Genomic DNA, 27,904 nt, shown 5'->3' with positions numbered 1-27,904 from the left:
ATGTGTGCCATGTGGCACACATACATGCCCTAAGGGCATGTCTGTGTGTCACATGCACAGGTGTGCATGCACACATGTGCATACACACCTGGATTCGGTATTTTACCACCCAATTGGATTGGGTGGTAAAATACCGACTCCTAAAGGCCTGTGGGACTCAGAAGAGTCCCACCTACACCTGGAAGGTACCAAATCGGTAAAAATACTGATTCGGTATTTTACAGATTTTGTAAATTTACCGATTCGGTAAATTTACAGAATCTGTAAAATCTGGCCCCCTACATCTCAAAATGCCAAATACCAGTCGGAAACGGCCGAATTCAGCCGTTTCCGACCGGTATTTGCCACCTACATCGGGCCCTAAGTACTCATTCTGCTCGGTTATTCACCTATTACTAAAGATACAGTTAAATCAATGTTATTAATTAATACTTACATTTTATATATCTCTTGTGTGGTTCTTCTTTCATTTGGTTATTCAGGAGGTTACAATCTGGTAAAACCAGCTTCTTCACATTCCTTCGAGACTTAGCCTGAAAGCTGCTCTCCACAGCTACCACTAGGATAGCTTTCTTTAAAGGTTGTCTTTGACCTAATCATCAATAAGGGTCGTTTGGACTGGTGCAAGGTGTCCACCTTAATTAGTGGACAGCATTTACCAGGCCAACTTCTCACAAAGAGTAAATCAGGATGTGTGTCAGTGAGGTAGTAGATGTGATGCGTGTTTTTAGAGAGTGATAAGAGTATTCATTATTAGGCAGTTTAGAGATCATGTTTTGGTGATGATGTGACTTTGTTTTGTAGAAGAGTGAGCAGTATGTTGAAGTATGGGAGTGATTTTTCTCGCATTAGTGCCAGCAGCCACAATACGTTTAGAGGAAAAGGATGCATGAGTTTCTGTGGATTTGTGGTTGTCTAGAAACGGTTACTTTTGCTTACCGTTTTTTACTTTGGCATCGGTTTGTCAATGAACAAAAAATATTACAGCTGTTACGTTGAATATTTGTGGAACCGCATTTGGTCGTCCCAAATTTGTCCTTCAAGATGAACAATTGTTAAATTATTGGATGTTTCAGGTAGCAACTTTTTATCATGGATTGAAGGATGCATTTAATTTGATAATACATTTTCTTACTAAGCAGACTCAGACATAATGTTGCATATTTAAAGCTTGAGATTTACCAACCTAGTAATTTACTGAATTGTTGTAAGGGACATGCAGTTAATAAGACCCTTCAGAATGCCTGCCCGAATGGGATGTGTGGTGCAGAATGCTTCCATAAAACCATTGAATAAGAGTTTTAATTTGTTGGTTCTTGATGTCATTCCACATCAGCTGTTCTCATTTTTCACATAATTTCTTGTTAGTTGCTATGTTGAAAAACACAGACTACTTTGTATTGGGATGCATAATTGCATTTTTATCTTTGTTTCCAGAAAGGAGTTTATGATGAAGCAATCAGTAGTTTCTTCAGAAATGTAGACAGCAGGTACGTTACTGAAATATTGTGACACTTTGCTTTTTTTAACCGTTGTTTTCCTTTCCATCGTTTACCCTAAACATTTTATTGACTAACCATGAGCTATGTTTCTTCTGAAGATTGTGATATCTTTCCAATTATATCATCCTAGCTTGCACATTTTGTGCAATTTAATGCAATGAACTTTACACATATATCGGTGTGCGAGAGAAAAGCTAACTTGTTAATGTGCTGTGTCGAGCTGAGAGAGCGTATGTGAAATTTGGCTGTATGTTGCCAGTTGGTACTTTCTGTTTGAAAGTGGTATAGAGAATGTATTTTGGTCAGAAGGCTTTATTGTATAATGCACAAAAGTGACGCAGTGGAACGCAGCGTCTGCATTTTAGAATACATTGAATTTGGCAGAGTAAGAGAAGGAGAGAAAGACAGATGAAAGGGGAAAGAGAGAAGGCAGGAACAATGAAAGGGAGCGATAGCGGTGAGGAAATTATTTGTTTTCCTGTATGTTCCAACTGTAATATTGCATCTTTCTCATCTGATTCACCTCTGTAGGCTATGGTCAGACCTTCCAAGTGTCATGCATTAGGCGTGATACTAATGCATTTTAGTTCGGTGGTCCGCATCTCCGCACTAAAATGTAACGTCACGCATTTGTGGCACCTCCTTAACACCACTGCCGGTGCAGAGGAAGAGACAGGCGGGACCAAAATCGCCTTCCAGGCCGCCAAACACTTGTGAGAGTCCTCATTAGGAAGCAGTGCAATTGAGACTGTGTGCTGCTCTGACAGACTGTGCGATTGGTGTTAAGTGTGCTCACACATTTGATCTGGTGTGACTTACAGTGCGCTGGTGCCCATGGTCATGGTGGTGTTTTCTCTTGCCAGGAGGGCTCTCTTTCATCTGTCAGGAGTGAGCACTAGGGTTAGCGCCCTTCCATTTCTGGTGCTCTGCAGCAGTTTCAAGAACTTCTCTGAGATTCTTGTTGTTCAAATTGATGTAATTTCTGATGTTAAGCAGTTTCCCTCGTCTTCATTGCATGATTTTTGCTTGCGAGAAAGTGTCACTCATAGTCGCTCAAATGTCACTCATAATTTAACTGAAATTATGGAAATGCCACATATGGCAATCTGAAACCGTGGCAGCTATGTATGGTCTCCACCCAGGCATTACCTCTAAGTTCAATACAGTATATGCCGTAATGTCTCACTACAAACCATGAGACCCTGTGTGTCCTCTTCTCTCATCCCCCTCTTTCCCTTAGCTTTAGGTGTTCTGATGTCTCGCCCTCCTTCATATCATGTACTCTTGTGCATCACGACCCACACGATAACAAAAACATATATTATCACCTCAATAATATAGGGCATTTAACACAGTTTCAACACACCTGAATGCAAGACATTTTGAAAGCTTCCACATATACAGTAAAAACAAGGCTGCCCTGGTATTACCATGTCCATTCTGCGGGAGACAGTGCTTGTTTATAAATTTCCCATTTCCATAGCTGATCGAGCAAGCTCCTCTATTTCAGTCTTGTAAGTTGTAACTCCTATCCCTCAGAAGCAAGCTCTTTTACTGTAGAGCCTCTCTATTGACATCTTTATTTAATTCATGATTCTAGTCAAAGTGCTGAAACTCAAATAATAACTTTTTGACCTATTTTAAACTGATGAAAAAACCCAACTTGCATGTATGCCTAGTGCTCTCCTTTTTATTCTGTCTCGAGATAGTACCCATTCAAAGCTGGGTAAGCCCACTTCACCAGAGTTAGGTGCTTAATGTTCTCCCAAAAATCCAAAATGCAACTGCAGTTCCAGTTCTTGTGAAAGTGATCAGTTCTGGGCCAGTGACGTTCAGTTTGCAAATTGGCCTTCGTATGTAGGACATCGGGTGTGAGCTAAATATGACCTGTGTACAGTTAGATCAGCGGCATCAACTTAAATTTGCTAATCCTTGACACCCGTTCTCACATTTTCATACATCCCCCTCATATGTGGCCAGCAATACCTGCTGATGTGTCATTCCTACTTATCGAAAAGCTGAGTGCAACCTAGTATGTGGTTGTGGGGAGCGCAAGCCGGATACAGAGACGTGGAGACTGTATGTATTTGTCAATGGTGATTTTTTTTTTTAGGGTTATTCAAGTTCTCTGACATGGGTGGTATATATCCTTCTCCGTCCTTCAGGTCTTCCTGAAAGGAGCGGTCAGTCACTGCATTGATAGGAGTTAGAGAGTCGTGCACCCCTCACCTCACCCGTCCGGTGTGCAAAACAGAAAGAAAGGAAAAGGTGGGGGTTCCCTCAGAAAAGAAAAGAAGAATACAAAAAGAAAGGAACCGACGTAGACACAGACAGTCCTGGAATGCTTCTTCTCAGGTTTGTCTGATTTGATTCTTAGGGGATCCTGCTTCCTGACTCAGCAGATCGCTTCATCAAGCAGGAGGGATTTACGGTGCCCCGTTGCAGGATCTCAGGGTGTTGTGGCACAGGGTCTCTGTGAAGGTGTGTAATGGGGTTGTCCAGCGTTTGGTGCACAGTACCCGTCTTGTTCCCTTCCCACTGACCTTGGTGCCCTCCCGTCGCCCTCAGTCCCTTCCCACTGCTCGCCCCTCCCGTTGACACTCACCGGCTCCGCCGCATCTCTCCTGAGTGTGGCCGCTCTCCGGCATCCTCCGGTGGACACCACCCTTCCTCGCTCCACCGCTCGTCTTCCCTCTCGGTTTCGGCTCTGTCTTCTCTGGTTCCGCCTCCTGGATCTTCCACGCGATCCACTACACCCGTGTTCTCTCCGTCTCCTCGACTCGCCTTTTCATCCTTCTCTGTCCAGTCTTTTTTCTCTGACCGCTAGCCGATTCTTCCGGGGTCATCTCCTCCTCCTTCGACTGCGTCGCAACTCTGCCCCTTCTCCTGTGTGAACACATGGCATGTGGGCGGGGTTATCTTCTCGAGTTGTGCACTGTCTGTGTTATGCATCCGGCTCACTTTCTGTTGGTGGGTATAGGATCAGGTACTGTCGTCCGTATGGACAGGTATTTGTCGCGGCCGGTTGGGGCCGCCTCACAGTGGTACTCCTTCAAGGCCCGGTAAAGGGTTCACTTCAAGCCTGTGGCTTCCTGCAGTAATCCAGAGATTGGTTGAATGTCAGGCACACTATCCCACAGGTCTTTAGCTACCTTGACTATCATTCTGTTTTGAAGCAATTCTTAAGCATACCAACATTCTTCCTTATTGCAATGAAATGTCTTCAGTTCCTCTCATGTGACTCAATATTGTCAAAGATGTGCTTGCCTTTCCAAGTCTCTATAGGTATAACCCTTGCTTGTTTTCAAAAATGCTTGCCAACCCAGAGGAACCGTAACGCTTTGTGGAGCCTTCAAATCACTTTTTGTTAAGCCCTCCCCATCTTTACCCAAGCACTGTTAATCACCCTTCATTAATTTTGTAATGATGAATTTAAAAATTCCTTGCTGGTTTAGATTGCATTCTGCCTGCCCACATATATTTTTTCACTTTACGGTCTGGGTCTTTTTCTGTCAAACCAAATCCATACCCTCAATTCCAACCCTTTCTTCTGGCTATCTCTCAGTTTTTGAACCTATTCTCATTCACCCATCCTTCTGTGCCAACTTTCGCTCTGAAGAACATTACTCCGTGATATCTAGGGAAAGAACAGGCGAATAAAAACCTAAACTTTATTGGTATCATGCAATAAATGGCATAGTCAATTACGAAGTCCTCATGTCAGCTGTCAGTACAATAAATGGTTACACATCTGTGTGTTTCACGATGTAAGTCTTGACAAATGTGGTATAATTTAACGCTCTTATGCAAAACATACAGTACACATTTCCCTAAAAAATTAAAAAAAACTCAGAATAAGTAATATTGTAACCTAAAATTGACTGAAACTGTGCACTGCACGTCTTTGTTCTAGGGCATTGATTACTCTTAATTACTTCGATAAGGCCTAAACCTTTGGGCACCGAAAAATGACCTTTTAAAGGTCTCGCCTACGCAGCACACATGCGCTGCATAGCAGGAGACTTCTTGAAATCGATTTGCTTTTTCTGCCAAAAACGTGCACGTATTGCATTGATTTCAATGGCAGCGCATGCACGTTTGGCTATTCCCTTGCGGGAGCGAGCTTTAAAACCATCTGTTTGTAATTAACTTTCATACAGATGGTGCCCCTCCTCGCTCCCACAAGGGAAACGCTGTGTGTGCTCTCTGCCGCACTCACCCCATGTCTCCAACTTATTTCATTTGCCTCTTCCTTCCTCCCATACACACTTCCTTCTCCTCTTCCTTCCTCTTTGATTTTGCTTCCGTTCCACTTGCTCCTTCGATCCCATATGTACGTCATCCCTTTTTTCCTTCATCCCTTCCATTGTTTTTTGCTTCGTCTCTTTCTTGCGCCCATACTTGCTTCCTGCCTGCCTTTGCTTCATCCCTTCCCTCTAGCTGTCTTCCTACCACCCCTCCTTCCTGTCCTATCCCCTTCCATCTGCCACTAATATTTTTTTGTTTTTTTCATCTCCCTCCTCTGTGCCTCTTTTTCGGACTTTGTCTCTTTCCTTCTCTCTTGTGCGGGGCTTCTTGAGGCAGGGGGCCTCAACGAAAGGGTCCACAAAACACGTCATATAGGGGGATTTATGCCACTTCAATCCCCAGATTGCTTGTGAATGCGGAAGTGATTCTTTTTGCCCTTCACGCGCTCTTGTGACAGAAACCCCCTTGAGCCTCGAAACTCATTCACACTGAGGCTTGCAACAAGAGATACATCCGAGTGAGACTTGTCTCAATAAAAAACATTAAGTGCGCTATATGGCCCAGTAATTACGTTTTGGAAAGAATTGAAAGCCCATAAACAGGTCTATTTGTACCATAATTGAAATGTCCTCCATATAAAGCAGTAAACCTGCACATTTCTACCCATTTAGACGGTGAGTGGAATAAGAAATGCCTCACAGGGGACGCTCAGACGGGAACTGGGGGATAGTTTAGGTGACATGGGGGTGGGTGTGTGGTCAAAAGAATAACTGTGCAGAACTAACTGCCAGAACACTCAGGGTAATCAGTAAAATTGTGCAATACTGGATCTGTGCTCATGTTCTATCATGTTCTGTCACTTGACTGAGGGGTTCAAGGTGCTTGTGGGGGACGTGATCTAAAAAAGCATTGGCATAGCCAATAGGTCTCGTCTTTGGAACCTTATAAGTGTTTAGTTATCCAGCACAATATCCTTGGTGCAACAACATCAAGTGCTGCATGGCTAAACACTTATAAGGTCCCAAAGGCGAGACCTATTCGTTATACCAATGCTTGTTCTCTTTGGCCACTTGTTTGACATTAAACCACTGAATATGTTCAACTTTACGGCACAACCAAGAGCAACAAAATATTTGGGAGAACAAATTACAAGAAATGTTGAAAATGTAGTTGCTTTAACCCTTTCCATGCTCATGACGAGCTCAGCTCGTCATGAGGCACAGTGGAGCTGTGCTGATGACGAGCTGAGCTCGTCATGAAACGATGTAAATCTGAAGTCTTCAGCACCGGAGGGGAAAATGTGCAGCAGCGATGTGGTTAAAGGTGAAAGGCAGAAAGGGATATAATGGTCTCGATATTGCAAGATGAAACAAACTGGGCATGAGCAATTGGACTAAGCTTAAAAAGCGAAATTTAACATTTTAGCAAGAATTCTTAATGTAATGAATAACCTTTTTGCACCTTACAATAACTTAGCTTACAAATCGTAGGAGCAAATATTCTCAGATTTCATTTGGGATAGTAACTGCAAGCTACTATTTTTCGTCAGAAAGCTTACCATCTCAATCTCCAAAAAGCTGTTTGGGTTTCCAGACCTAAAGAATTATCATAGGGGCATTTATTCTTTATCAGGCTAGATTGTTGGCGCATGCATAAGACCCAAGATTGCCAAATTGAACCAAAATAGAAGGAGGAGCATCAGCAGGGCATCACTTAAATCAATATTAACAGTAGATAGTGGTCGGATTCACTACTTTTATTTGTATAGTTAAGACACCTACTCTTCTTTATCTTACCTATGCACTAGCCCGAAGAAGAACTCCAGTTACTCATTTTATCTTCAATATGGGACAACATATAAATTAGCTTTCCAGGTGAAAAGCGGCAGTGGCAAAAAAATGCATATTCTCCAGAGACCAAATATTAAGAAAGAGATCTGTAATATTCTTCAGTGGTTTACAAAGGTGTTACTGTCTCCACACAAGTGAACTATATTGTATTGAGGAAATTACCATTTCCACTATCAGTAGTGATCTCAAACTATACAGATGAAGATCTGAAGATAAAAGGCTGTTACTAAATCTGACTTACTGGAAAATGTCACCCGCTGAAACACACAGGCTTTTCTCAGATAAAAATATAACCTATTTAGAAAAACACAGATCTGACTAGGAAATAGGATTTGGAATCCAGATCCCACCTAAGTACTGATCTTCTTACATGGCAAGTATTTCAGAGATCAGCCCTAGATCGGCAGCAATAAATACTTGGCATGGGAGCTTTTTGTTCAGCTGTAAGAAAATGCAAAAACTGTATCTCACAAACACTTCTTTGTGCAGTGTCTTTCACGCTAATCTTACTCATATCCTAGTAACCTGCCCTACAGTAAAAAGCCTCTGGAAGAGCATCTCCGAAAATGCTTCACTCATCGTTAACTGTGAAATTATTCTTTTTTCTTCGATCATCTCTCCCAATTGTTTCATTTAACACAGTTCAAAAAGAAATGGCTTGCAAAACTCTAATAGTAGGTAAAATCTTTACTACTTAAAAAGGGATGTCTTCCCCTGCGATTCTTTGTGAAAATTGGGTTGTGGAGTTGCAATAGCTCACTTTTTCTGCAGTCATTACACAGATGCTTTTTTAGAAACAGATATTCTGTTCCTTGAAATTTGGAATTCTTACCTCGAGGCCTGTTTTGTTGACGTCGGCACTGTTTTCCTTACTAGTATTTTAATGTAGCATATTATTTCTAAAAAGGTCTGTTTGACACATGCCTGAATGCCTTCATATTGTATGTGACAAGATATTATCTATTGCATTATGTTATAATAAAAACACCTGTTTTTTAAAATCATCCCTAATGCCCAATCACACTACTCTTTGTTCACCAATTTCTCTTTTTACTCAGGCCAAATCAGCGTATGTCCTGCCTAGCAGTAATTGAAAAGGATGTCCAATTTGCTGTTGTGTGTGAAGACAACAAATGTCATCCTTCAGTGCTTTCCCCAATTGACGTTACCCATAAAGCAAATAGATCTCACAGTTTTTTTCAAATTTAAGCGCTTCTTCATTTATTAACAATTTTGTATGTAGTTGGTGGACTGGTGTGTTCGTGAAACTGAATCAAAGTGAGCATATGATTAAATATATGGGTGAGAGAGCGGGTGCATGGGTTGGTAAATAGTCCACTGAATTAATCTGTGAAGAAGTAAAAGTGTGGATCAAAGAATACGTGGGTGAAGATGTGGCTTGATGGCTGGATTAATAGGTGCGAGTGCCTGGGTAGATGTTTGTGCCAAAGTAGTGACTACATTAATTGTCTAGGACAGTATGCTTGGGGAGACTGCGATCCTAATGGGACAACAGTACTCCCCATCAGCCACTGGTCTTCATCTCTTATTCAGGCATCCACTCACCCATTCATCTCTTCATACACTAGGCCAGTTATTCCTCTATGCAGTCGCTCATTCATCCATTTATCTACCTACTAGCGGCCCGTCCCGACGTTGTCCGGGTATAAAAAAGAATGGCTGCAATGGTTTGAATAGGTAAGAATAATTTATTTCAAAACATCCTGGTATACCACATTTCTTGTTTCATGAGAATCAGGGTTTAGAATAAATTGATTTTCTGCATTCCCGGACCTAGAGAGTGCGACATATAACTCCATGAGTGAAGCAGTCCTCTCGTAAGTCTATCCCAATTACTTGGTATGTCTGACCTTGTGATTTGTTTATGGTGGATGCAAAAGTAATGTTAATAGGGAATTGTAATCGTTTAAATTGAAATGGTAGATCAGTAGGGATCATGGGTATTCAGGGAATATGGGCTAACTGCCCTGCAGCAGGGCCAGTGAGAATAGTAGTCTCAATGACATATGGTAAAAGAGTTTTAACTTGTAGGCGCGTCCCATTGCAGAGATTAGGTGGATGTAGGTTTCTTAATAACATGATAGGAACACCAACTTTAATTTAGAGTGTATGAGGGGGAAGTCCGGAAGGGTTAAGTGAGTTGAGGAATTCTTGCGGATAATGCACGGCGTCTTGTGTATCTAATACTGTATCAATGGAATTATATATTTTGGTTTCACCCGGGAATAGTTGTAGGATGTATGTATGTACGTATGTATGTATTGCGATTTATATAGCGCACGTATCACCCTAAGGCATCAAGGCGCTTGCCTTGGGAACCCGTCCTGGTATTCCCCTGTGAGATAACCCCAGCAGGGTATCCACAAGGAGAAAGCCAGGCATCCCGCCGCGAGGGGATGTGTTTATTGATATGATGTACTGCAGATTGAGGGCGCAACTATAGACCTTTCGAGAATCCATATGTAATCTTTGCATAGAAGATGCTGAATGTCTGGCTAAACATGTTGTATGAGGTCATGTAAGGTACAGCGAGGCTTACCTAAGTTATGTATGTTGATAATGCCATTTGTGTCAGGTATTTCTCCACTACCCACTTGTAGTAGAAGATCGGCAAATAATGTATCTCCACCTCCTAAATGTGTTCTCATGTTAGTGCGTCAGGTAATAGATTGTACAGAGTTCCATAAGTGTGATGCTTTTAAGCATGCTTTTAGTATATCTGCACACGTTCCTGTAGGCACCACAGGAAGAGTTTGGCGAAAGTCACCAGCAAACACAAAAGTAACACCTTCCATGATGTTGGAGGAATTTCTAATGTCTTTTAGAGTTCTGTCAACTGCTATATGTGAGTGGTGTGTCATTGTAAATTCGTCCCCCATGATAAGAGACACATTTTGAAGCAGTGTCCCTAAAGGTCAGTTTTTTCGAATAGAGCATATAGAATCCTTTTCAAGGGAAACAGTTAAAGGTAGTTTAAATGTAGAATGTGCGGTTTTATCAGCAGTTAGCAAAGTGGCAGCTATTTCAGAAGAAGCAACAGCCAGAGCCAATTTTCCAGAAGATCGAATTTTGGCTAGTATGAGGTTTATTAGGTAAGTTTTTCCTGTCCCACCAGGGGCGTCTACGAACAATAGTTTGCCTTGGTTGTTCTCAACACTATCAACTATGGTGTTGTAGGCGAGTTGTTGATCGAGAACGAAGTTCGGCAAGTGTTGAGCAAGGAAGTTATGTAGTTCAGGTATATTTTATGTCCGGTAGCTATATTGTGGTATCCAGTTTGGTTACTCCTGACTGCTGGCAGCAGGCTGAAATCTTGTAAGGACTTCTCGCTTAATACATACAGTGAGTCTTCTATTTCTATTAGTCCCTGGTTAATGATTTCATTGGTGATTGGCATACAGTTATTATGAGAGTCCTGACGCATAGTGTGTAGTATATCTTCACATAGATCATTTTAAAATTCTTCCCATAAAGCCATAGCATCAGATAGTTGACAAAATAGCAAAATGGTCACAAACAATTCCCTGAGTTTTGATGGAGATTCTGAAAGCGCTGCATCAACTAACGTATGCTTCCAATGTTCGTCATCTTCAATAAGACCTAGTTGTTTACAGGCCGCCTGATAGGTTGGCATTAGTTGCCCGTTAACAGTCAAAAGACTCTGAAAATTAGTAGGCCCACGAACATGTTGTAAAAGAATCCTTAAATGGAAGCATTCTGATTGGTTTGGGTGAATACTGTACATCCTACCAAGAGCAGAGTCTTTTCTAACCTCAGGGTGACCTAGTACCTCCTGGCCGCGTTTCCGACGTGTAAAGGTTGAATGAGCCCATGTGTAGTACTGTGGAACTTTGTGGTATAGCAAGGTTTTAGCACAATAACTGGGAGAACGCTGTAAGGGTTGTTGCTGGTGGGTTTTGTGCTATGTGCCTAATGTTTGTGTCATTAAAATATACTCTTTGTCCATTTGGTAGATGTACGGCCAAATGTGTGACAGTGGGATGCCTTTCATGAATGCGAAACTCAAGAAGCCTCCACACGGCCTCGGATGTGCTAATATAACGGCCATTGACATATGTTTCTATCTCATTGTGTTTGTTTTGTATAGTAGCAGTTGCCTGATCATACCCTTTGTTTATATATTTGCATATGTATTTTATCGCTTTAACGGATTGGCAGTATTCTATATTAAGGTGTGCATTAAAAACTGCGGCACAGTACAGGTGAATATGGAACAACCCACCGATTATTTACAGTGACCTCCACTCCTCTGACTGTGATTGTGATAGTATGGCCACCAAGCTCCGGGCTTCTTCTACGGTAAACGGGATACCCATTAACACCAGTTTCTGTCTCATCAGTGAGAGCCCTTGGGTATTTCTTAGTACAGATACCGTTTTTCATACAGGGTGAAAGAATGTTGTGTTCCCCACATGGCCAATGGAGCATGTTTTTTTGGACAATTTGGAATAATAGTTGATCGTTTACAGGATCAGGCAGCTCGGCTGATATGATGTGATCAACTTCGTCTGGCTGTATTTTATGTTCAAGCCACAATAAAATGTGTACGTGCGGCAGTCATCTCTTTTGCCATTCAATAGTAAAAATGTAAGCTTTACTTGTACCAAAAATTGCTTTTTGGATCAGTAGCTTAATGAGTGCTTTCACCATTAAATTGAACACATGCGATACGATGTCATGTCTATCGCAGGATCTTTGTTTTGTGAATAAGTGACGTTTAATTTCTGGCCATTCAGGATTGCAGGTGAAGGTGATAAACAAATCTGGTCTCCCATACTGCCTGACGTATGTCATGGCATCCTGTGTCTTTTCGTGCATGTACCTGGGTGAGCCAGTGAATGTAGATGGCAATATAACGTGTTGTCCAATATCTAGTGCATAGACGTGCTGATCCTGATTAACCGCATCCTTTAAATGGATGTAGTTATCTGCGCGTAGTTGTGTTTGATTACGACAAATAAAATCCAGTCTTTCCGTTATCATCTTTGCCATCATATCCACAATGTATTGATTAAATAGATTGCGGAACCCAAGCAAGGTATTGAAAGCGCCGGATCTAACCATAAGGGTATAGGCATAGTACTGCATGCATGTGACCGTTTTCTGAGTATGGGAATGGTTTTTGGGGAATATTTAGAAAATGCCCATCCTCCCCTCTTGTGAATAGAATGGGGTATTGTAAAGGATCATGTGATCTATGTAATTCTGACACTCTAAGTAATAGGCCGTCCCGAGTATGTAATACAGTGTCGCGGGGCCCTTTGTTCTTGTTTACTAAAAGAACAGCAACCTCATCCGTGGTCGGTGCATTATACCTCCCTTGATGTGTATTTGATGATGGTTGATCAGCGTGGATAATGAGGTGCAAGTCATTCTTCTGTTTATTCCTCTCATAGTTGTACTTTAGGGACTGAATGTAAGTGTTATGTGTGTGTAATGTGTCCTGTAGTAGTTCAATAAGCTGTATGTTTAAATGTGGCAGCATGTGTGACCGTGTGTCTAGTTGATGTTGTTGAGATAGGAAATATATTTTCAGAAATTGCGCAGGTTTGCCTTCCTGCGGAAGTAGACTGCGAATTAAGTGGTATAACTGGCCATGGATTTTAAAGGTAGGCATAAAATTCCCTTCCCTCATTTGGAAGAGAGTATTGTAACGGCGTGTGTTATTTAAGAAATGATTTGAAAGCGGGTGAGTGCCATTGAGTAGTTGTGTAATGAGTATTGGTGGTTCTTCAATGTTGATTATATGTACGTTTCCTGAGGTGCAGCAAAGTCCTTGAGGTTCAGCCTTCCATTTAAGTGTGTTGCATTTGTTACAGACATTGTCCATGTTTCCAATGTTGATACCTGTATGGTTGACGTAGTCACAAAGTGAGTTGTATTGGAAGGCGGATCTTACTGTGTGTCCAATGCGATGGTGTTGTTTTACAGTGAATTGTGGTTGTTGGAGATGACATAGTACTGGTGTCCCTGTAATACTGCATGTTACATCGATGTGTTGTGTGTTGTGCACGTCAAGCAAAGTGGCAGGTCTGTCTGTTAGCAGGTTATGTGAGTGAGGCTCTGTAGCACTTGATGTTGGGATGTGTGCACTCCTGTTAACAAGCCGGTGAGAACGGCGCAGAGTTTGTTCACTGCAAACAGCAGACGTCGATGGTGCAGAAATCTGAGCTACCATTTGCTCATTGTGGTTTTGGCTTTTGTGTATGCGTTGTATTTTTTGTGCCCGTGTTTTAGATGTTGTCCTGGATAGTTGTGTCTTCCTCTTCACCATGTTTGGATTGTCCCCGGAGTTGTCTTGTAAATGTGAAATAGAATGACTGGCAGGGTGGTATTCTGTCTTTGAGCGTGTGTGTAAGGGAGTGTAATGAGTATGAGTCGAGGCATGAAGTAGCACAATGGTCATACTTCCATGTTCACCTATTGTGTGCACTTCGGAGTAACATGTCCTTTGTAATAGTTACTGCACTTTACTTGTGGCAGTTGTTGGGAGTAGCTGTGCGACACCCATTAGATAGTGTAAATTGTCTCACCCTCTGTGGGCAATACAAATCCCTTGTAAGTGGCTTCCTGTGGCATTCCTTAATCAGAACCTGCGGGGGACTGACTATGTACATAAATGCCCGAAAGGTTAATGAGCCCACAAATAAAGTCAGTTTTAGCGGCTGCAGTAGCTAAGGCAGTAGGGTTAGTAGGTCCAACATCATGTAGTTGTAACACGCTTTCTTTTGCAATTCAACAAAATGTTTTTTACCTGTGTAGTCGAGACGTTTCTACATGCTAATGCTGGTTGTCCCTTGCAGCAGAACATGTGCCTCCGCTTCTCCAGGCAGTGTCAGGAATCGCCACATTGAGCTGTGCCTCTGCATCCACATGTGGCTGCTGTCAGGTCCCTGGGCCTCACAGTGTCCAAAAGCGGCACTGCGATGCTGTGCGTGTGCCAAAAGTGTCTGGCACCGCGATGCTGTGCGTGTTACAAGAGTGTCCGTGAAATGGGTAATCGCGCCCATCCGCCGATGAATTGTCCGAAGTTCGCTTGTGTGCCCGTTCAGAGGAAGTTCTGCCTCTGTGCCGCTGAAGGTGAGCGTGTGCTCTGCGGTTTTGTCAGAGAAGGTGAGCGTGTGTTTGTCCGCTCCCAAATGGACAGTGTGCAAATGCCCCCGAGCCGTCCTGGCTTATCCGAAGGTGAGCGTGTGTTTGTCCGCTCCCTATTGGACAGTGTGCAAACGCCCCCGAGCCGTCCTGGCTTATCCGAAGGTGAGCGTGTGTTTGTCCGCTCCCAAATCGACAGTGTGCGAATACCCCTGAGCCGTCCTGGCTTGCACAATGAGGCCGTGCGCCTTGGTCGGTTCACGCACTCCCCAAACACGGCGCCACACACCGCCGCAACGTCAGACGCCACACCTTACCGAACGCTATCCCCCGATTTACAATGCAGCAGGCGTCTCAGAATGCACACGCCCACAACAATGCTGAACGGCACGCACACCTCACAACGAGCTCGAACGCTATTTTCACGGTGATAAAGCTATTCTCAGGCTGCAGGCGTCTCCGTGCGCTACAATGCTGAATGCACACGACCACCCTCGCAGAACACACCTCACGACGTGATAGAACGCTATTCCTGCTGTGATGAAACGTTATTCTCATGCTGCAGGCGTCTCACACGTTTGAATGCTGAACGCGCACGCCCACCCTCGCAGAACGCACACGCCTACGCCCACCTCAGAGCTGGTGCTACTTCCAACATACTACTTTGTCAAACAACGTGCTTTGTCCCTTCTACAGTATATGTTGCGCTGGTGTATAGCCTATGTTCATCTGCTTAGCCTGACCTTTCCAATGCTGTATGCGGTGTTGCGGTTGGCGCTGTGGATCCGGAGCTTACCCGCCTCAACGGTTTGGGCTTTCTCTTTATATTAATAGTATGGATTAGCGTATTCTCACAATCACTCACTCAGTCACTCACACAGGAATACAGCGGGGCAAGTTACTCAAAGGACTGGCTTCCACCTGTCATGTATTCCTGTCACTGGTAAATCAAAGGAGTTGTCTCCAGCCATGGTCCCCATCATACTGCTCCTCATTCAGTGCACTGCTGACCGTTGGGGCTGGTGACCTGCCGCAGACAGCAAACTCAGAGGGTGTCTTGAAGAGTACTGATGCATTATTGCACATGCATAGATGGCTGTGCATGTTCACCAACAACTAGTCTGTCACAAACAAAAATCATTTTATTTTAAATTGTATAGTGCTGCGCAACTGGGCAGCCACTCACAGAGTTCCATGGATTGCACGCTCTCACCGTACCAGACAAGCTATTTAATACCAGCTGCATAGCTCCAAGAGAAATTTGGAGTCGTCTATGTACAGACCCGTACACCTGCAGTCAGCAGTGAAATAACCAGTGCTTCGGAAATTCTCCTTACAACACGAGTGACTGTTCCAACGTCAGCGGTTGCCTTCTGGGTTGGTCCAGAATTTTAATGACACTTGCAACGAGCAGTGACCTAGGGGAAAGGGAATGTTGGGCCACTTGTAAAATTCCAGATGAAATGCTAGACAGCTAGAGTTTTTTTTTTTTTTTTTTTTTTGCAAGACCTTTATTGTAAATATGCTCACATACACAGCAGTATGCCTACAACCCTATACAGGGCCGGCTGCTATCAAATCAACAGTGGGTATCTGTAAGCATATATCAAGGATAATAGGCAGGGACAGTCCAAGACCGTAGAGGGCAAGAAGTGGTCAGAGTCCAATTAGATATCAACCTCCACATGAGTTCCCCGCTTGGCACCTACAGGTCTTATTTTGCAGTGTTTATACAGAACAGTAACAACCCCCCCCCCCCCCCCCCCCCTATCCCAGCAAACCCGGTCCCAGGTCACAGTAAAGTTCATAGAATTAATTCAGAATATGAAAACAGTATAAAAGGTACGCAAGGTGTTGTCAACAATCGTAGATGCAGTGTAATCCCGTTCATACAAGGCAGCATGTGCCACCAGTCGTAGCACAAGAACAGGGAGAATTAAATCCAGGACAGCCCCACAGGAGCCACATTCACAGCAGACAGAATAACCCATGAGCAACAACCACGCATCCCAACCATTCAGTCAGACAAACCCTCCGGCATACCAACAACAGGCAATCAATCCCCGCCCCCACTGTCAGAACTGTCATCCTCCTCCAATCCAAGCATGTAAGCAGTGTATGGAGCCCAAATGTCCCGTGGACGTGACTTCTCCGGCTGAGTTTCAGCATAGCATGTCAACTGATCCCTACAGTAGGCCATGTCCTTTAACCACAATTGCACATCAGGTGCCCGCCTGCCTCCCCACCCCACGGCCACCCTCCGCTTAGCAAGCTGCAACGCCAGCACAATCAATTTCCGCTCCTTACATGGCACTCCAGAGGCGAGCCCTAGCAAACATAACCGTATATCCATCGCCACCTCCGTGGCCGTCATCTTAGTGAGGGCGTCAGTCACAGCCAGCCAGAAGTCATACACCTTGGCACACCCCCATGCCAAATGCACGAAATCAGCATCATCATCTCCACACCGGACACACTTCGCAGCATCCCGAAGACCACATCGGACCAATTGTTTCGGTGTGTAATACCATTGATGAAGAAATTTAAAATGAAGTAGGCGGAAATTGCCGTTAACCACATAGCCCCCAGTCATGGAGCAGCATTCAGTCCATTCCTCATCCGTCAAAGGTTCAGGCAAATCCCGATCCCACCTGGCCTTGGCTAGCAGTGCCCCCCCCCCTTCGTCTTCCTGAGCGGCACGGTATAGTCTGGAGAGCAGCTTGACTCTGTCTGTCGCAGTGTAGATTAATTGCAAAGCGCTCAGTGTCAGGGGTTCATCCGGGTATGCAGGATACAAGGAGTGTATGGCCGCACGAAGTCTAACATAGATGAAGGTAGCCATGACTGCATTCGTGGATTGGTCCGCCATTGTTTGCAATGGTAGGAACTTGGCCCCGGGGAAGAGATTACCCATAGTGTGGAGACCAGCACCCTGAAGGACCTGCAACCCGCCTATTTCACTCGATACCGATACATCCGAATGATACAACAGCGGCATGGCGGGAGCATAGAGCGGTAACCTGCCAGCTCTCCTACCAAGCTCGTGCCAGGCAGTCGCCGTGGAACGGACCGTATCCACCTCACCCTTGTCAAACACCGAGTGAGTATTACCCACCATGGCTCTCAACGGGTATGGCAAAACAGCACTGGCCTCAAGCGCCACGTGAGGGGTATACGGGGGCGCAGACACCCAATAAGCAGCAAATTGCGCCTGAGCACATAAGTAATACAACTTCATATCCGGCACCGCGAAACCACCCAGAGCATAGGGCTTGGTCAGCACCTCCCACGTCACCCGTGGCTTCTTACCGGCCCAGGTCAAGGTGATCAGTAAAGAGCGCAGCTGCGCAAAGAAGTGAGAGGTCAGTCGAATGGGTATGTTTACAAAAAGATACAGAAATTTCGGGAGAACAACCATTTTGATCAAAGCCACACGATCAGCTAGGGTGAGAGGAAGTTTAATCCAACGTGCCACCTGATCCTCCAGTTTGGATATAGCCACACCATAATTGGCTCTAATAACCTCCTGACTATCCCGATGAATCTGGATCCTGAGGTAGCGCACCGAATCCTCAGCCCATTCCAGTGGGAATTCCAGAGGGAAAGGAACGGTGATATCAGTGAGGGGCAGCATGACAGACTTATCCCAGTTGATAGTCAAACCAGAATGTCGACCAAACCGAATAAATTCCCGAGGCGGCAGACCCGAGAGCAGAGGACGGCCCGGGACCAGGGTTCGATTCCCGGCGCGGCAGGTTTCTGGACCAGGGTCAGCAGACTCGATAATTCTCTCGCCTCGGTGCCCACTCTGATCAGCGATCACACTCGGCAACTCTGGGCATTAGCTTGCCTCATCTTCACTAACGGCCCCACCAGACCGCCGGGGATGCCTGGTCTCACCCTGGAGATACCCATTAAGGGACCATCTCTCAGGGAAGCCAGGAAGGGTTTCGCAGCGGTCGAAGCGCCTTGGGACCCTCCGGGTAAGTAGTGCGCTATATAAATGCCTATACATTTACATTTACATTTACAAGTATAGATTCAAGATGGATGGCGGGTTCACGCACATAAAGCACCCTGTCGTCGGCATACATAGACCCAGCCAGCGAGCGAAGGGGGAATTTCAGAGCCGCGTCAGCATACCTTTGCCGCAGGACACAGGCCAGAGGCTCCATCACTATAGCAAACAATAAAGGCGAGAGAGGGCAACCCTGCCGAGTGCCCCTCCGCACCGGGAACGAGTTCGAGACATGGCCGTTGACCCGCACACGAGCCACAGGGTCAGTATAAAGAAGAGTCACCAACGACGTAAAAAAGAAGGGCACCCCCATGCGATGTAAAATAGCGGTCATATACCTCCATGCCACCGAATCAAATGCTTTAGCAGCATCTAGTAGAACCGCCACTGCGGCCAGTTCTGGTTTGAGTAAATGCAACACAGCGAAAAGAGCCCTGAGATTGTGGATGGTAGACCGAAGCGGTATGAACCCCGACTGGTCCGGTAACACCATCACCGGAAGTAGCAGCCGCAACCGGGAAGCCAACACCTTAGCTATAATTTTAACGTCAGTGTTCATGAGTGAGAGGGGACGATACGACTCGCAGCGGTCTGGAGGCTTCCCGGGCTTTGGCAACGCAACCAGCAGTGCCTCTCTCATCGTGGTCGGGAACCGGCCCCTTTCCACAGACTCCTCCAGAACCATCGCTAGGTGCGGGAGCAGAATATCAATATACTCTTTATAGAATTCAGCCGGCAAGCCGTCCGTGCCAGCCGCCTTTCCATTAGGAAGAGCCGCGATCGCCTCCCGAAACTCCTCCTCAGTGATGTGGTGCATTAGAAATTCTTGCTGACCCCTCGAAAGCCACACCAAAGCTATATCATCAAAGTACTCAGCAATCTCTGCCTCCGTCGCAGTCTCAGTATACTCATACATACCCTCGTAATACCTTGCAAAGCAGTTCAGGATTCCAGGCGTGTCAGTAACGACCTCCCCCCCATCCACAATCTCCTGTACCGCACAATGCTTGGCCCACGGCTGTCTTATACGATCCCCTAATCCCTTGCCTGGTCTGCCTCCCTCCCCATAATAACGCGCCCTGGTGTGTTTGGATACGAACTTCACCTCCTGATCGGCCAGCTCGTTATACTCAGTCACCTTCGATCTAATGTCGGCTAATAGGGCCTCCCCAGGACAGTCCTCCAACCGTCGTTCCAATACCATCAACTCCTTCTCCAACCTAGACATGGAGTCTCTCAGTGAAGTAAGGACTCCAGAGTGAAGGCCAATACACGCCCCGCGAATAGTTACTTTGAAGGCCTCCCACACCGTACACATATTATCAACCGTGCCAACATTTTTCTCAAAGAACTCCACGATAATAGTCCTGAGCCGCTCGCGGAGCACCAGATCAGTCAGGGTTCCCGGCGCCAAGCGCCAAGTGAACGGAGCAGGCGTACACGACGGCACTTGCAGCAGTAAGCGAACCGGCGCATGGTCAGAAAGCGCGCGCGGCAAGTGGTCAACCTCCAACACCCATCCACTCACATCCCGGGTCACCAGCCAGTAATCCAATCGCGACCATGTGTCATGAGCTGAAGTATAGCAAGTACCCTCCCTCCTCCCAGGGTGCCTCATACGCCACACATCAACCAATCCCAGTCCTTGCATACCCCCATGAACCTCAGCAGTCGCTTTCTTCCGCACCCAGGGCTTGTCCTGTTTCCTGTCCATCTCCCCATCCAGAATCACATTAAAATCCCCACCGCAAATTACAGCCGACTGTGGCAACATGTACACCTTATTCCAGAGTGCAACATAGGATCATCCACATTAGGTCCATACACATTAACAAGCGTGACAGGTGAACCGCATAATGTACCATGCACAATAATATAGCGCCCTTCCTTGTCAATATCCTCATGTTTCGTGATAAACGGCACAGAGTTTTTAACCAATATCATCACACCACGCGCATATGAGGAGCCCATCTCCGACCCACAGTTTCTGCAGCTTTGCCCCATAGATGTGTCTCCTGTAAGAAAGCGATATGCGCACCATGTCTGTTTAGAAACGCCAGCATTTGTCTAGTCTTTTGAGGGCGGTTCAACCCCCGTACATTCCAGGTAACACATGCAATTTTACCCCCCCCGGCCATCCACCCAAAATGGAAACATATCCCTAAAACCACAAGACCACCCCCTTTGTTCATAAGGAGCGCATCCCATAGAGCCCAACGGACCCCAAAGATCAGTAAGAAGAGCATTCCTCGTTAGACAACACCAGGCCCTGCCAGCTCCCATCCTCGGCCCAGACCATGCATACCTCCCAACACACTCAATGAAACACTGTGACCACACCCAGGAGAAAAACAAGCCCCCCAATCCCCCACCACCCACTCCAGCATCCCCAACCTGCCGAAGCTGACCCCATCCCCCCTCCCTCAACAACCCCAACTGTACGTTCAAAATTGTGTGGGGATCTCCCATACGCGGGGCGTAGTGGCGCACATCTCCCGCCAGAAATCTGACGAGAGAGCGGACCGTACAAGCGATAATAACATTCCCGCCCCCCCCCGAACACCAGAGCTGCAAGTACCCCCGCAAAGAATGTCCACCCAGCAATACCAACCGAGCAAGCGACCCTCCCAGCAGGATCATATTAAGTTGTAAATAACCTCAACCAGCAACTATCAATGGGCTCCCGAGTCACAACATATTAGCTATATATCGCCCCATGCAGAGTCCCAGTGGGGCACATTTCAAAAGTCAAGGTAAACATATTATTTACAGGCCAGTTCACAGCCGCCCTAGAGACAATTCGCAGTAGTATATCAGGAGGAGCACCACAGATGACCCACAATAGCGGAGATTTGTCAAAGAAAACCGGGTGAGGTGCACAATAAAGTTGGAAAGATCACTATACCAAGTTGTATCCTAACCAGCAGGGCAAGCCTCGCCGGTTGAAAAACTCCTATTCCACATCCTCCATGAGGTCTCCCTCCCCGTCCTGCTGCACATTAGAGTCCCTTTTACGTTTCTTCTGCTTTTTCGCGTAGTCCATGGCAGCTTTAGGGGTAGCAAAGACTTTGTTGTCCGACGGAGGCCCTATACGAAGGCGCGCCGGATACAACATGGCGTATGGAATGTTCTCGTCTCGTAGCAGTTGCTTCACTGGGGCGAATTCCTTGCGTGCGGTCTGCACCACTACAGTAAAGTCAGGGAAGAACTCCAGCTTATTTCCCTGGTACTCAATGGTGCCCTTCTCCCTGGCAAGTCGTAGTATAATATCTCGGTCCCTGTAGTTGAGTATACGAGCGATAACAGGCCGCGGGTTGGCTCCAGGCACAGGTCGCTTCGCCAGAGTCCGGTGCGCTCGTTCCACAATGAAAACCTTCGAGAACTTATCCGAGCCAAAGATATCCACCAACATCCTTTCCATGAAGTCCTCCATCCGACCCACATTGGTGGACTCCGGAAGGCCCGTGACGCGGATGTTGTTGCGCCTGGACCTCCCTTCCAAGTCCTCGTTCTTGGCCTGGATAACCGCCAGCACCCTCTCCATGTTGAACACCTTAGTGGACACCGTGGCCAGCCCATCCTCCGCAGCGGACACCCTCTGTTCCACCTCGCCCATCCGCTCGTTCTGCCGGTCGAACTGCGTCGCCATATGGTCAAGCCTGTGATTGACCGCCTCCATGGTGCATTCAATGGATTGCAGCGTTTTCTGCATTGCCACCAACGTGTTTTCCAGATTCGGGGCACCGCCAACCGCCCCCGAAGATTCAGCGTCCGGCTGTGATTGCGAAGAGGAGATCGCCGTTCTTTTCGCCTCAAAGTTGATCTTGGGCTGATTGCGCTCCGGCCTACCCATGGCGCTGCAGTAATGGTCCACCGGGTCTAGGGGCAGCTACCCACGTGGTCGCGGGCCCAGTCGATCCTCGCTCCGGCAGTCGCAGGCGTTCCAGCAATACTTCCAAATGTATAGAGCTGCAGCTGATAGGGCCGTCCAGGCCCGCAGGACCGGAGCACACCTCCAACTAGCAGCCGCTGTGTCTCAACACCGCTGCGTACCCCAGCTAGGCGGAGCTCGCTCGGCGAGGCCCCACGCGGCCTAGTGCCGCCTCCGCAGCCCCGGTCTCGCGTAAGCCAGCGCCTCACTCACCACCACCAGCGGGGGCAGGAACTAAAGCCGCTCGATCTCCGGGCTCCAGTCCGCCGTCAGCAAGCTGCGTCCACACCCGGGACCTGGAACACAGGAGGCCAGCCGATGGGGCAGAAGAGTCGGAGCAGAGCACTAGCTCCCAGCCGGTGGGCGGGCCACGCCACCAGCCCGCGCACCTCCGGACGTCCGACCACCAGCCGACGGCGAGTCTGATATCTCAGGCTATACGACCCTCTCAGCCAAGGGAGAGCACCGCAATCGAGTCCCAGGCACTTCAGGTGAGTTTTGCCATCGAGTCGGGGGGAGAAAGCAGCAGAATAATCAGGATATTCTAGCAAAGTATGGACGGTCCCGGCAGAGCCTCACATACGTGCGGCCATCTTGCTCGGCGGCCTCTAGCGCCCCCCTAGACAGCTAGAGTTGTCTCTGCTCAAACTAAAAAGGTTTGATGAGAGAGGATGTTTCACACGGCTGGTTTAAGGAGGGCTAATTTTAGGAGTTTGATCTAAGAATGTATGAAGGAGTGTAGTGAAGGTACTGAAAATTGTAAGGCTAGGACAGTAGGTGGTAGTTGGACTTAGGGTAGTATAATAGATCTGAGAGAGTGGTCAGTAGAAGTAATGTGTGGGGAGACCCTTGCTGTGAGCCCATTGTAACACGCACATCATAATTTTTAATAGAAGAAAGTTAGGTGTGTTGGTTTTGTAAATGTTGGTTTTGGTTGCTAGCCCTGGGATCCTGATGAAACTTGGACAGGTAGATAGATAGCTGCTTATACTTGCTGCTTTTTTTGCGTCCAACTTCGTTTCTAAAGCCCACTCCGCTTTTAAGGGGAGGACATCCTTTGTTAAAGTTTTTGGTATCCCCCTCAGGCTAGCAGTGTGAAAATTGTCTTTATTACAGTTACATGTTTCTCCCCACAAGATGGCACCGTTGTCCCACATTATAATTTGGAAAGTGACGGATATTACACATGATGTGAAATGGTTCTAGTTCATTTGTTAGGAAGGTGTGAGCGCCTTGCTCTTTTAGGAAACCGTCGCATCCTGCAGGATGCCATTGAATGTTATTACTCGGTTTACGCAGGGCATAACTGTATCATAAACTTGAGTTTCCTCGAGCTCAGATGTTGCCCATTCAAAATCAGTGCTTGTTCAATCCTAAAATTATATTATGTTCTGTGTGTTCATGCTGTTATTTTTTTCTAGAAATCGCGATGTCCCTGACGCCCACAGAGGAAAAATATGCTCCCTAAAAGCTCGAGTAAGTTTCCAGTGTATCAATGATTAATTTGTTCACAGTTATTATATTGAGGTATCATTATTTTAAAGACTTAAGCGTCTAAACAGAGTTTTCACGTTGTTGGGGCGCTTGGCTAGACAGGGAAACTTCCTAAAAGCAAGTTGTTGTGACGGAAAAGTCCTCTGCATGGTTAAAGGTGTGTACCCCTGCGTGCCCAACTGTACAGTTGTCTGGAACCACAATGCTGATTTTCTGCCATAGGCGAATACGGATCATGCATGTGTGCCATGATATAGGTCCGTCTCACGGATTGTAGTAGTGTTGGACTGGGAGGGGAACCCAAAGCGCTGACTTCCCTCTGGCTTCCCTCATAGTGTTGAAAGGCTACTGCCTTCACCAGGAGTTTAACAGTGCAAATACCGTGGTGGGAGCATACCTTGTCGCAATCAGTAGTAGTGAACAGGTCCTTCTTTACCCTGAGTCACTGGGGTGAGGCCTACAGGCTCACTCACCTTTTTAAAAGTTCAGCTGCTGTGTTTAACTCGCCCCTGGCCTACATTCTGTTGATATTTTTAAGTACATGCTTGATGAAAACGTGCTGAGTGCACAACACCTAAGAGGAAGTGTGGTACAGTGCATACATGATAAATGTGTGTGTTCTGGCAGGCTTTGCTTTTAAAGTAACACACACTGATACAGTACAGAGAGACTGCAGTACTGGACAGTATGTGCAGACTGAGTGTGTGTGCTGCATGTGGGAATGCAGGTAGTAAAATAAAACACAAGGACAGCAGTACTAGGCAGTGTGTGTGCTAGGAACACAGCTGCCAAAGTTTTAGAATGCCATGTGTGACATTTTCATAATTTCAGTGAAATTATGAGTGACATTTCAGCGATTATGAGTGACATTTTCTCGCGAGCAAAAATCATGCAATGAAGACGCGGGAAACTTCTAAACATCATACAGTGAGTCTTAGACAGGCAGCACTGAGCACTGCAGGCTGCCTCAAACAGAATGTCGACGAGCGTTAGTACTTCTAGTGTTTACTGTTGTCTTCAACTTCTCTCTGCTAGCCATGGGTGATGGCGGTGTCCCAGGCGCTGAGTTTCACGGCCGGGGTGACATGCTGTGCGCCTGCCTCTCCTCGGCCGGCGACGCACATGCCTGCAGCAGTGTGCACACTGCAGCGCGTCTCCGAGCACACGCAGCGCGCCCGATGCAGCCACAGGCCTCTCCAATGCCGCGCTGCCATGATCGTGCGAGACTCTGCGACTCAGAGTCCTGCCGCCGCCGGCTTCTTCTCACAGAGGAGCCTCACACTTTCTGCTTCCAACTACAAGACGTGAGGTAATGAGCGCCAGGCACCGGCACAGCCAGTTAACGCGGACTTGTCTCTCTGAGAGGGCAGGCCCCGGGGTCCCGGTAATTTAATTGGGCAGGGTGAGTCTCTCACATCTGACTCATTCTGTCTTGCACCGTTGCCGGAGCCAGCACTCTGCAGCCTGGACAGTTTTGCAACATTGTAATGCTGCTAGCAAGCATGATTGAAGGGCAGGCAGCATATTTCAATTTGGGCACGCATGGGGTCCGATGTCAAATACTTTGTCTCCTGGAGTCCTGCCTCGCGCTAGCACCCTGGCGTTAAACCAGTCTCAGCACGTCAGCAGAGAGTGGACAAAATGTGTGACAATGCATTTCAGTGCGGTGTTGCGGAACACCACACTGAAATGCGTTAGCGTCACGCCTGAAGCGTAAAACTTGGCATGACTGTAGGAATGTGTACACTGAGTGCAGTAGAGCCTGCACTAGTACACAACATGGAGGACCTTGGGTTCAATATTTGAAAGCTCAAGCCAGCCTGGTGAAAACATGAGGAGTAGAATAGTCCTCCCCATACAGAATTGTGTATTGCTGCATTTCTGCAAACTGGGTGGGACAAGCACTGAATAAGGGGAGAGCCAGGTTCTCCCTGTGTGTTTCAAAGGGCTCTTTGATTCAGTGGCAGATAGCAGAGAAAGGGGACTGGACAAATTTCAGGAAGAGGCCAATAGTGTGAGGAGGCGAAGCTCTGCAAGACTTCTGCCTGTGACCAGGAGTAGGGTCCTGCATGCTGGTCTCCCTGCTGGGTGAGGGGACGTTACCCAGAGAAGCCAAGATCCTCTGACCTGCAACCTGGAGCACCAGCGCCTGCCTGCTCGCCAAGAGTGGTATACCCGTGAGGAAGAGGAGATTGTTGGAGGGAGAGAGGTCAAACAGAGAGCCCTGTCATTGTGACTCTCTGAAAGGTGTGAGGAATCCAGCCCTGCACCGATCGGGTTGTAGCCCGTGTGTTGGACTTAATTGGCGACCCAGTATGCCAGGAGGAGCCGTTGTGAACTGAATCAGAGGAGCACTGTGGGAGAAACCCACTCCCACACCGATTGGGTTGTTGCCTGTGTGCAGAACTAACTGGATGGCAATGTATGCCAGGAGGTGCAGCTGCTAATTGCTTAAGGATTGTGGCGGGAGAAACTCATCTCATCACCGATTGAGACGTTGCCTGTGTGCTAAACTAACTGAGTGACCCCTGTTCAAAGACAGACAGTTTGTTCAAGTGAGGCAGGCCTTGACCTATCTTCAAATGCTACCTTCCCCCACAGTGTGTTTTGGGGTTGCAAGCTTTCTAATAGCAGCCATCAGATATAGGAAAAGCTTGCCGGCTCTAGAGTCAGTGTGTTCAGTTATTTAACGTGTACTTAACAAGACAGACCCAATAGTTTCTGGCCATATATTTATTGCCTGTTTGTACTTATTATTGCTGTTCTGTCTGTATACCTATAGTTGCTTGAGGAATCTGTAAACTGGTATACGTTTTATCTGTCTTGTACATAGCATTTTTTAGAACAAAATGTTAAATGTTTTCTAAGGTTTTATGTACCAATGTCTTGTGATGAACTGTGCTTTTATGACTCTTAGCTGTCGAATAAAGTATCTTTTGACTTGACTTGAGTGACCCCGTATACCAGCAGGGGCAGCTGCTAACTGCCTAAGGATTGTGGGGGGAGGAACCCGTCTCCTCACTGATTGGGCCGTTGCCCCTGTGCCACACTAACTGGGTGACCCCGTATGCCAGAAGGAGCCGCCATTGCATGGATTCAAGCTTATGGCTGGAGAAATACATCTCCGCACTGATCTGGCCGTGGCCTGTGCGTTGGAGTGATTTGTCGATCCTCTATAGCAGGAGGGGCTGCAGTGACTATCCACATGAGGCTAGCATGGCTGGAGTAGAAAGGCCAGAGTGGTGACCCTGTATGCGAGATGGGGCCGCTGGAGACACTGAATCTGAGAGGTCTGGGTCATCACCTGAGACTGGGAAACTGCTGTGGCCAATGTGGAACTCAACTGCATTTTGTGGATTATCCCTTGGAACCCCATTGGAGCACGGAGACCAACCCCCACACTCCACCAAGGGACAGGGAGTGGTCTGACAACTACTAGAGCCACCAACCTCAAAGAGACTGTGTGTTAATGTTTTTGAATGTCATTTGCCATTGCATGTGTAGCGTTAGAATAAAATATGTCTTAATATACAAAAACGAGGATTTGACTGGACATTGATTTATTGTTGCGCTGCTCACATGTTTAGTTATAAGTCATGTTCACTGAACTGTATCTGAACTTTATCTGAGGGAGTCTTGACTGCTGGAGCTACACTACTCAGCTGAGAGCCAGGTGCAAAAGGGGGCGCATGACCCAGTTGATCGGAATCCATAGTAGGGTGGGCCC

General features: G+C 46.6%; 1 protein-coding gene across 2 annotated transcripts in view; it reads left to right on the top strand.

Annotated features, from left to right (window-relative positions):
* Positions 1–27,904, top strand: part of TUBE1 (tubulin epsilon 1) — a 123,328-nt gene that overhangs the window by 20,773 nt on the left and 74,651 nt on the right. Inside the window, exons 3-4 of one of the 2 annotated variants that reach the window (XM_086926827.1) lie at positions 1,438–1,490; positions 24,105–24,159. In XM_086926827.1, the coding sequence (XP_086782953.1) occupies positions 1,438–1,490; positions 24,105–24,159 (108 nt within the window). The remainder of the gene's footprint in view (positions 1–1,437; positions 1,491–24,104; positions 24,160–27,904) is intronic. The other variant, XM_086926828.1, reaches the window with a different exon arrangement.

This window comes from Lissotriton vulgaris, chromosome 6 (assembly GCF_964263255.1).
Source record: "Lissotriton vulgaris chromosome 6, aLisVul1.2, whole genome shotgun sequence".
In the NCBI taxonomy this organism is placed as follows: Eukaryota; Metazoa; Chordata; class Amphibia; order Caudata; family Salamandridae; genus Lissotriton; species Lissotriton vulgaris.
This window is presented reverse-complemented; position numbering and strand designations above follow the sequence as displayed.